The 12348-nt window shown below is 34.2% G+C and overlaps 1 protein-coding gene across 2 annotated transcripts in view; it reads right to left on the reverse strand.

The window, feature by feature from the left end:
- LOC115440628 (pituitary homeobox homolog Ptx1) overlaps nucleotides 1–12348 on the reverse strand; it is a 53586-nt gene that overhangs the window by 13144 nt on the left and 28094 nt on the right. For both annotated transcript variants that reach the window (XM_030165016.2, XM_030165017.2), the window contains exon 3: nucleotides 5757–5885. In XM_030165016.2, coding sequence (XP_030020876.1) covers nucleotides 5757–5885 — 129 coding nt within the window. The remainder of the gene's footprint in view (nucleotides 1–5756; nucleotides 5886–12348) is intronic.

Below are 12348 nucleotides of genomic sequence, written 5' to 3' on the forward strand. Positions count from 1 at the left end.
ATAAAACAATTATACAAACACAAATCTAAATATAAACACAGTCATGAATAAAAACAAAAAAATAACATTAATCGTAAAACTGAAACCCACAAAGCGTTTTCAAACAAAATAAAACTTATTAGATAATAAAATGTGGAATCAGGGCCGCGCTGCAAGTGCCAGTAGCAGCCCGGTATTACTATGGATTAAACCCAGGCACACTTAATACTTTTACGACAACGCTGTAAATTCGTTATTCTCGATGAACTACGTCACATACTACATAATTTATATCTCATTTTATATCTATTCTCGTCGATTTTAAGACTTTTTACAACGCTGTTGGGTTCGAAGTTGATTGTGACAGAACCGTGTAAGATGTTTCGTACCAAACACCTTGCCAATTGCGTAATTTCTAATTAAAAAATTAGTTGTCGACATTGAAAACTTTGAACCCTTTTTCAAAACTGTACGACCTCGAAAGTTTCTAACATTGATCCATGAACTGAACGGGCCTTAACAAATCGTGGAACATTTCGGGATAGCAAAAGTGTCCCGAAAACCGTATCGGGCACGGCTGGGGCAGGTGATATCGCGTTATTACCATCAATTCATTACTGATAGCGCGTCGATCGCAATCATGCCGCGCATATTGGCTTTGCACGAAATCCCCGTGTCAATGTACCTATTGTCTGTAGTGCAGCGTGTTATTGCTCTTGTTGATATACTGAAAAACTGCTTTAATTATTAAAATAATTCTTAATTACTTGTACTAAGTTTTATTTTTGTTTAATTTTGGATAGTTTGCAGCTATTAATAGCCAGAAATGGAAGCCGGAAAGTCTCTTAGGAAATGTCTGGAATATATAACTAGAATATAATCATATTATATATTATTTACGTATAGTGTGACCGAAGAAAACCCGTCCACTGTTTGGTATGTTTTTGGTATTTTTATGCTGTCGTTCGAAAACACTTCGATTTTTTATCAGTTCTTTTATTATAAAATTTTATAACATATTACAGTGATATGTCAATATTTTATCAAAGGTTACAGAATAAAGGGTCTTTCTCTTTCACAAAATCAAATAATAAGTTTCAACTACGAAATCTGTTGTAAACCAAAATACATCCAAGGCTTTCGATTATAATACATTCATTTATCGCTATCAACAAATAATTTCAATTTATTAAGGCGCATATATACGATTATCGTTTTATTGCGCTCTCTTATCTTGATTGAACACTATTAGGCATTAGGAACAGATAATATAAGAGATTCAGTTAATTCTATCCACACGAATATATATTTTATATTGTTCTAAATAAATAATATTACTTTAAATTTGTAAATAAGTAATATTATTCATTTAATCATAAGACGTTGTCTACCATATATGATAAGTTTGTCTGTTAATTCGTTTGCAAATCATATAAATTCCGCTTAACAGGTTTCGATGGCTACCTCAATGCACATGTAGGCTATATGAAAGTCACTTACATTATTTGAAGAGGGGGTAAATAATGTAAAATCACTTATGTGAAGAAATATATCTTTTCCCGAAAAAAAAAAATAGACGGACTGAGTTACTGGCACAGTTACTTAATAACTACAAAGTTATTAACTTCATTGTGTTAACTAAACCGCAAATATTAACACAGATCCACCGTTATCTTGACAATACAAGAAGCTACTTATATCAACCTCATACGCATTATACTCAGATGCAAAAGCAGAAATTAAAATGAATTTTAATATCTAAAGTATTATATAAAGCTGAAGAGTTTGTTTGTTTGTTTAATCGCAATAATCTCAGGAACTGCTGGTTCGAATTGAAAAATAATTTAGTGTTGTCTTTGCCTTTAGTTTTATTCTTTTCCTGTGTCTATAGGCTATATAACATCACGTTTTGACCAATTGAAGCGGAGCATCATTGAAAAATGTTATCAAAACGGGGAAAATGTCTGCTCTTTGGGACCTACCGTTGCGTGCGCTCCGTAAACGGTTAAAACAATTGTTCCTCTGAATTTCTTTAAATAAATATAAACATTTAAAAATGTTACAAAAACGGGGATTTTTTTATTTTGGGACCTTCCGTTTCTTATCCTACGTAAACGGCTAAAAGAATTGTTCCCTTTAAAAAGTTTTTAAAAATATATTATAAAAATGTCCCTCGCTGCATCCGTCTGCCTGTTTGAATGCAATACACTCAAAAACTACCCAACGGATTAAGATGAAAGTTGGTATGAAGATAGATTAAATTCCTGGAAAGGATATAGCTTTCTATATCAGTAAAATATATAGTGGAACATTTATCTCGGAAAATTCTCACGCGGGCGAAGCCGCTAGCAAAAGCTAGTATTTTATAAGTGCAATAGATAGATTTTACTTCTTTATGAAAAGAAAATTCTTTTTTTTATTTTTATAGTAGGTTGAAGTTGATTCTTTTTATTGAATAATTTTATTACTTTTTTTTTAAAACTAGAGCATAAGATATCAATATTTACGTTCTATGAAATAGTAACGTTTTCGTTTATCTGTGGCCGGCTTGTCTTTATAATGGCGATACCGTATCTTCGTGTAATGACACTAAACGAGGCTAGACAGCCGCAATACAAGACACATTACGAATAACATAGTTTATGTCCAACAAACTATTATATCACAGCGAATTAATATCTGTATCTGGGAATATAAGAACTATTTTCGGCAGTCATTTTAAAAGTAACAGGCATGCCGTTATATATTTTAATATTATTTAATTATTAAATAAGTAAGAACCTAGCCTACATATTAGTACATGTTATATTATGTTTAGGCGTTCAATTAAATAGTTTTTGTAAAAGAGGTTGTTATCTTCGTAGACTAATATACATAACTGGAAAGTTATCTTCGCCTAAAAAGACTAGGAAGCAATGAGGCAAAAAGAGCGTTAGTTTACTTACTCACATCACTTTAAAGAAATTCAGTTTCACAAGGGTTCAGTTTTTAATTGGTACCTATTCTCTTAAGAATCATAAACAAGGTTTTAGTAATAATAATAAGCATTTCGTAACCTCTTTTTTTATTTATTTGGGAAGTTAGAGACAGCAATAAATTAATCATGGGTGAGACTTTTTTAGGGTTATTTGAGTTGATATTTTACCTCACTTTTATTCCTTTTAACTTATTCCTCCCTCTAATGATAAATCTCCGTTTATTTCTCATATTACATTCTATATTTCAGTGGCAAAAGGTCCACGCAACCCGATTCCTCCCGGCTTCCTTTTAGTAATTTATATAATATCCAATTATTTTTAAACCATTTGCAGACCGCAGTTATGCATATAAGCAGTACCTGTATGTTGTGTCGGGTTCTGAAAATTTTATCTTTCGCCGCTGGTATACCTAGATAGATCACGGATTTTATGAGCAGGGAGATAATTTGATCGGGTGAAGAACCTTCCATCTTGAAAATTTACACAATTGATAATCAATGACTTTCTTATATAAGTAGATATAGATGGTAAATCTAATTATGTTCTTATAGAAATCATTAGTTATACAACACATTCAATTTTACTATTGTACGTATAATTCACGTAATATTTTACAAACCTTCATCCAAAAAAAGGCGTGGCACATTGTTCTTTAAAATATTTCAACACAACGGTTGTAATGTTAATTGGGCCAAGTTTATTAAAATCATCAATCTGTAGGAGCGGCCAATCTCACCGGTATAATGAACAAGGCGGGATTATGGTCTCGGGGCTTAGCCTACCGCTGTCCCCGTCGATTACATACCATCACTATGTCGTACACAGGGTTGCCTGTACAAAAATTGGGGGTAACAAAAAAATGGGTCATATTTGCACTTTTTTTTATATTTCTTGATTTATGAAAAAGTCATAATATATTTTTTTAATAATTCATTTAACAACGAGTCATAATAAATTTTAATTGAAAAATAAGGTTACTTTAAATAGATTAAAGTAGACACGATGTCTTTCAATGGTTTTCAGCAGTTGATTTTTGTTCCATTTGTTATCTTATCGCGAAATATTTTTTATTTAACAATTCTATTGGTATTACGAAGTTTTTATTGGCCAGCAACAAGTTTGCAAGTAAACTTATTCCTTATTATTTAGAAGACTTCAATGTGCATTGTGTTTTAAATGACAAAATAATCTGCTCTACTTAGAAGGTATATATTTGTATATTTATATATAGACTGTCCGATATATAAACAATTACATTCATAAAAAAATGTCTACCAAAAACATTTCGATAAATGAAACATCCAAAAATTCGCGTAACACCAACACTGGCAACCCTCGTACTAAAGATAGCTCGATAGGCTTCGATAAGACGAGATATCGTTTATCGACGATACGCTTTGAGCGCTCGCCGACCCATCCATCATCGAACTAAGGTCCACGTTAGTAGGTAACATGTTTAATCTATCCTTTGCGATCGGCCGACGCGACAAGAGTTAGTGGATAAACACACCAGTTACATGTGTTACCCGTATCAGTACATGTTGCCACTTCAAAACCCGACAATCGTTTTGATAAAACAGCCAGCGTTTCCTTTAATGTGTTTGCTAACTAGTTGCAACGAGTGTTCCTTCATAATGACACTTATCTATGGGCTTACTTAACTTGTAGGTAGCTCGTTGATAGCAACGATTTTTATGACCAAAATCAATATCTTGTGTTGCGTAAATACGTTTTTACATATCAGAGAACTCCTTGTTTGTACGTTCATGATTTTCCTACTTAGATAAAGTTTTTGGGAGGACACAGATTTTATGTGTGTTTTGGTTTTGCGGTGGATGAGACGGGTGGATTTTATGTAGATCAAAATCTATACTAAATATTTGGAAAACGTTTAACCTAAACGCTAAATAGCACAATATAAAACACCTTTTTCAATAAAAATATGATATACTGATAATATTTATTAACAGAAACCGGTGAAAAGTGAGTGAACATGAACGCTCTAGAATTAATTTTTTTTTAAATGTTACTTCAAATCCCAATTAACTTTATCTTCTGCTCAATTTAAATTCAATCCACCTCGTCTGAATATCAGTATGAAATCGAACGAACTTTCTACTTGTGTAGTCAAATCAAGCGCTATTCGTGAGGCAAATTCCGTTTTTTCCCCTTCCCTCGTAATACATTGCGTGCTGTGAAACGGCAATGATCTGCGAATCGTTAGCGCACCGCACAATGGACCGACTACAGGCAACATCGGCTCTCGTACCGCGCTGTTTGTGAAAGCATTAGAATAACACGCGCCTGTATTTGCCATAGATTTTCCAACGCTTTACTAGGTTTGCTTTCAGTTTTAAGCTTGTCACTTTGTGTGGTCTTGCATTTCAATTGATTTGTCCTTATTTCGCTCACTAAGTGAAGGTTGTAATTTGTTGATTCGTGGTGTAGTCACGTCTTCGTGCTAGTTACACAATGCTTTTATCAATGGAGATTTTGTTAAATAGACTAAACAAATAGTTAGATAAAAATATATAAAAACAGTAATGTATATTTCAATAGTACTTCTGGTTTAATTATGTCTGGATGGTAGGAACTCGCAAACGTTTTTATATTATTTGAGCCAAGTTCAAACCATTGGAGGAAATCATGAATCAAAAGGGTTACATAATATAAGTATTACGCAAATTAAATACACTTAAAACAGCTTAACTAATAACTATACACCATCCATCTATCACCGAATATTTTCCACCGAACCAAACGATTCCATAAACTTTGGATATAAAGCCGTATACTCACTGTCGTCGGTAAGTTTCCGATCTCGCCGCGGCCTCGCAGATCCGTACAGCGACGACTGCTCCACACCCGAGCCGCCGGACGCGAGAGATGAGTGCCCGCTGTCTCGGAACTCACCCGTCTCTGCCCACACTGTGAAATAATTAACTTGTTAGGGACATGATATGTCATAATACTAATAGTCATTGAGATAAGTATGTTTATAAGTGGTAGAGCCATGCTGCAGGTCTGGAGGCAGTTTGGCTAAAGCATGGATGGAACTGCTCACGGGTAATGGTATCACACATTCGTAAAAAAGGTGTTAATTTGCAGCTATTGGGTTTGAAATAGCCCTTAATATTAACTAATTATATTTTAATTAATCAGTTACTAAAGAGGAAATATGTTTTGGGAGTTCAATCTCTTCTTGGAAAACGTCAACGCTAGCAAAATTTGAGTGTAAATACTGAATTATATGGACAGTGATGGTAATATACCAGCTGTATCCAAACTCGTTCTCCAGACTTCTAAAAAGATATTAACCTCTTTAGTAAGTTAATTAGAGTCACTTAAATATATTTTATAAAAGTCATAACAATTCACCAAATAGCAAAAACACTGAAAAAGAAACCATTCTTGTCACATAAACTTAATCAGAAAATGGTATAAGGAAATAAAGCGCGCTTCACGCTGCGCATAAATCTTACTAAGTGCAGTAATAGGCGCATTATTTACAAGGATATCTTGACAAAGTAATGTATTCATCGAACGACGATGACGCCCCGCAGCTCAGCGCGTAATTAACTGTCCCCGAACACTTGTTAACAAATTAGTCACAGGAGAGCGTGTGAGCGCGCCCTTATTTATAGCGCCTGCATACGAACACCTTTTGTAAACTTTTTATTCGTACTTGATCAAGAGATTAACGTCTATTTACGTTGGAACGTGGTTGAAACTGCCAACATGGTTTGGATTTTTTTCTTTTTTATTGCTTTGAATGACGAGACGAGCACGCCGTTCGCCTGATGGTTAGCGATACGACCGCCCATAAGCAATAGAAACACAATCCAACACCTCGAATTACAAAGTATTGTCTGGAATTCTACTGCGCTCGCCATTCTGAGACATGAGATGTTAAGTCTTATTATGTTCAGTAGTTACATTGACCACAATGTTCTTCAAACCGGAACACAACAGTGACTAAACACTGCTGCTTGGCGGTAGAAATAGATATTGCGGTGGTACCTACCTAGGCGAACTCCCGCATATGAGAGACCTACCACCAATAAACATGGATACCTTATTTTGGTTGTTTGTAAAAGGATTTTAATAGCTATAGATGTAATAAGTTTATAGATATAATCAATTCAAATTAATCAAAAGACTGAGATGGAGACCGTGGGGTCAGTTCCAGCTCTCCAATTGAACATATCTCTTAAATATTGAAGTAACATGTATACTCGCAAAGAGATGCGGAAGAACTGATGAACGTAAAAAATATCTTCACAAGCGATAACATTGGAAAAATTCCACTAAACCTCCTTAACAACCGAAATAACGAATGCACGACGTCGCATGCAACCATTCTTCAATGCCAACATCTTTTAATTCTCATAACAATGCACGTTGTTTTCAATTGTTAATTTCATTTCAACACATTTTTATTGGTTGTTTATTTAAAATAACCGTCTTCGCTGTGACATGCACTGATCCTATTGTTTTGGGAAAAGTCACGAACCGTTACAATTGATGGCGATCTGTAATTACTACTTAAAAAATAACGCATTGCAATTGTTATTTTTTTATACCAGATAGTGAAAGTTTGTTTTGCAATAATGTGGTTGATTCGTATATTAAATGTTTGAAATAATTGTTAAATTATGCTATTTATGTTTTATTTGTTTTTACCGAGGTTTATTGCCTTTTAATCTTGAGATTTTAGACTGCGGTAGGATAAATTTTGCGATGGTCATTCCTTATTATTTAGTTTTAGAGATGAAAGTTATTTTGTACATATCATTTAGGGTTATTTTGTGTTATCTAACTTTATTGTACTTTTGTTTTTGGCTCTATTAGGAACGATTTACGATAAAGAAAGATAGGGGAATGAAAGTAACAGAGAGATTGCTATCAAAATATACCGTGTTTTCTGCTGACGACAGCCCTTTTGGGCCAAATTGATACCCTTCTAAATAATTAATGACTATAAAATAAGCGAAAAATGTTACTTCATAACAAACAATCTCCCCACACCATCTCTGCCTTATCAAACGTCATATACAAGTTCATGTATACAAATATTTATCATAAGAATACAGATTTTAAAAATGTGTCATGTATAGATACTCTGAACTATTAAACTAAATGTTGACGACTATTTAATATCCAGACCCACTTGGATTTGAATTTAAAGTAGTCTATAACATTAAGACACGTGTCGTGTTATTAGCTCTCGTGTTTTAGGCCCTGTATACTCAATTATACTAGCAGGTCCCCCGGTGTTGATTGCAGCATCGCCTACTAAAATTATATCAGTATGATATTACAACTTATTTTTATAAATTACATTGCAATAATAATTATCGATAAATTATCAGCTCGTCATTCCTCTAACCTCTGCTGCTATCCTCTTCTATTCGAAACACACTCACGCCTTTTATCTCCGAAGGGGCAGGCAGAGGCGCAACTGGTTTATCAATTTTGCCGCCGTTTATATTCCGTCCCATGATGTGATAGGGGGCGAGCCTATCGGCATATCAGGCATAAATTCCAAACTCCGGGCTGATACTAAGTAGAAAATCCTTATATTATTTTTTTCTCTCAGAGATCGCACCTGCGATCTCAGCACTGCAGTCATACCGTAATACAACTACGCCACCGAGGCATTCCAATCAACTTCTATGAGAAACATAACAGTAATTAACGCTGGTACCGCGAATATGCTTTCCGACATGTTAAAGTAAATATATATTAGATAATACGTAATCTACAAACACTATGCAAATAAACAAACACAAAATTGTTAGTTATACCTGTTTCAAACAGAATATAAAAGTTACAAAGTAAGATCAGTTATCAGGTTAAGATGTTGCTAATTTCCTAAAATAATAATTTTCAGGGACCATATTTTTTTCAGACAAGACAATTTTGCCGCTTGTATGCTAGGAATCAAGACTTCCTACTGTTTGTAAAAAGTTTTGTATCAAGAAAGTAAAAAAATAACAGCAAATTACTTTGTTTTATTTATCTAGGACATTAGACTTCTCATGGTAGAAATTAGACAACAAATTCAAATACAACTGCATGTTGCTTGATTCACTAAAACTGTTATACTCCGTTTGACAGCATAAATACACAGAGACCCACACGGTATAGCATACAAAGACCTCCTAGCTCAAACTTCCAACCAACCCAAATTGAATTATCATTTGTGAGTAAAATTAAAACAATGACACGGGCGTGTTATCGTGGCACTCGGCACTCGACGCAGAGCAAACGTCGGCCGACACAAATGCGACTACATTACAATTTACAAACGAACAACAAGTACAAATAAAATTTATGTTTGCTGCTTTGATAACGAGTGATAAGCGCTAACGTTTATTGTTTTATTGGAGGTTTTAAACATTCACTCCACTCTCGTTTTATGTGATGAGCTGTTCGTATTCATTTATCATGACAGTCCGACGTATAGCAGTATTTCTTTTTCCAACTGCATTAAGTACAGTACCGAAGATTACATCAAGAACCGGTGAAATAAAATTATTAGCATCACTATTGAAAAACTGTTTGATAAATATGATGTTACTTTTTTTTTTAATTTAAGTTCATATTCGATCTTCGAATACCGCAAGTCGTTATTCGAATAATAACCACTATTATTATAATTATATTGATGAAATCTTTACTACGTAATATACGGAACCAAAGACTTTTTCTTTATATTCTTCAGATACATATTCAACCATCAAAATTATTCGCTTTATTTTGTATGAAAATATCAAATAAAATTATTTTATGTTAGGTAATATACATCTTGGTAGGTTGTATGCTGCCTAGACAACGACCAATTCAAACTATAAAATCTTTTTGTCATTGTCAGCTATCTATTAAGTATTGAGCCCGCGATGACGCGCATTATTACTAGAAGGCAATCTACATCAAATTAGTGATTTTTGGAAAACCCTTTAAAATAGAAGCCAAGGTCGCGATTATATTTGAACACTCGTAACAGTTATATAACCCGAGTTATATCTAAACATTCGTTCAAGAAGGTAACGAAGGATTTAGTTTATCTACTTAACTTTTATTGATTTACAACCGAATGCCACGTGACGTAGCGATAGTAAATGATTTGTACTTTGAGCAGAAAATAGGATACTCGATTACGTTGTTATAACTAAAGTATATTGTGCAGGTTGCGGTTCACATATTAGCACTTTAAAAAAACTATCCCGTTGGCTTTATTGTGATTATATTTCGATTTTGTTTATACTCAAGATTTGCTGGTGTAGCTGGCATAGTTATAGCTAGGAAAGACAAGGGTGTTCTATATCTACCTTAGATATGTCTGCCCATCCTAGAAAAAATCTAGCAGTTACAGGGCCATAGCGTGGTACAGGCCTGTGGCTGCATTGGGCAAGATTTTTCGCTCCCGCCAGCTCTTTCCCCCCTCTAGAGAAAATTCGTAGCTACGGCAATGGCAACTGGCCATGTAAAATTTTTGCCATAAGTAATAAGCCAGAATGATCTAAAAATTTTGTAATCCTAACATATAATAATAAAAACAAATTGAAGACACGAAATTTTTTTGTACTACCTTTCAGGTAAATCTTTTCAACCGTTGCTTAAGGTAAAAATATTGAAATTAGTTCTTTATTAACAGGATTTAAGTTATCATGTACATGTGATAACGAGATTTACGACGTTTGATTTTACATTATCGACTTTAAATGTACGAAAATACTGCCACGATTTATTTATGATTAGCTTCCTACATAGTAGATTCAATACAGAAAGATTATTTTTAGTCAATGACAGTACCGTACTCCAGGTATTTATGTATTGTTTATTTTTAATAGGCTGACAAGTAGCTCTTACCATGACGAAGCGAAGCCCATGGACTATGGCGACTTATGCTTTCAGAGGCACAGCCAAGCCCCTGCCTACCAAGAGGAATGTAAATAATTTATAAATCTCTCGAAGGTACACGAAAATTATCATTCATCAGTCAGTTGATTATTGAGCGGATTAAAGATTATTTACAGAAATAAAAAAGAAACAAAGAACTATTAGTATACCAACACTTTGGCAATAATGATTGATTAAAAATATGAAATATGACGAAACCGTTGACGCGCTACATAAAAACGTCGCATATGACGTCAGCAGGAGCCTCTCCTACCGTTGCCATACCGCCCGAATACTGATATAAAGGCTACCTCAAATTAAAACAATTCCTACTTACATAAATGATGTAAATCGGCCTTCATAAGAACTTTGAAACACAAGCCGCAACAATCGAGATGTCAATATGATGAAACGATGTACACCACTACCTTAGTAACAGTTATTTTTCACGAAATACAATCAATTTAAACAATTTATCGTTGTTTTTGAGGGGCTAATCCCATGCTTGTTTATCGTGTTGATATTTTTAGACAAGTTATCACATGTGCGCGGCTTAGCATTACAAATCGGTAACATTCAAATCGCTTGTGGAATCGACCCATTTTAACTACTTTTCTTCTGATTTTTTAATCTTTTGATCGCCGATGTTGGATGATAGTTTGAGGATCAATCTGTTTGGAGATAATCTTAGATTGAAGTTGTTGGAAATGTATTAGCTCGGTGATGAGAATATCAAGGTATTTAGTGACGCAGAATGGCGTCCGCGACATGAGTCATGTTGTCTACATTGATGACTTTCATTAAAACCGATGCATATATACACACAGATACCTTTGTGTTTTGGTTGTAATTAAGTAATTTTTTGAATTCTCTTATTTTTAATTCCTTTTCTTAAATATAAGTATCTTAAAAATAACGCATATAAACATTTTATGTAAAAATAAATCACCCTCTAATGCTGAAGCTCAAGACCCAAACCACCGGTGGTGAGGAATTTAGTCAGAAAGTTCCTCACGATGCGTGCCGTATCCAGCAATACTGCCTTCTGGATCTGGGCCACATTATTATCACAAAAAATCACCACAAAGGCTTGTTAAGCTAAATAAGACATTTGGATTAATAAAAATATTATTAATAATAACACTTCAATGAATTATAACACTTTTATCCTTAATGTGTATTTTCTCTGTGTTTACATTAGGTTGTGGCTAGACAGGTGTACTACAGTTATAGAATCCTGCGCTTCTGGAAGGAGTTAAGCTGGCTAGACCTATGGCCGGAATCCCACGCACAACGGCCCGACCTACTACGGGCTAAGTGCGGAAAAAGTAGTCCCTCAACACACAGTTGAGAAAATATTTTACATTATACGGTATCACAATGGCTTTGAGATAACAGGAGGACCCTGCTGGATAGATAAATATATTGTAGTCGAATGCTATCATAAATAAATTTACTAGCATCACTATTGAAAGACTTTTTGATA

The sequence above is a fragment of the Manduca sexta genome, chromosome 24 (assembly GCF_014839805.1).
Source record: "Manduca sexta isolate Smith_Timp_Sample1 chromosome 24, JHU_Msex_v1.0, whole genome shotgun sequence".
NCBI lineage: Eukaryota > Metazoa > Arthropoda > Insecta > Lepidoptera > Sphingidae > Manduca > Manduca sexta.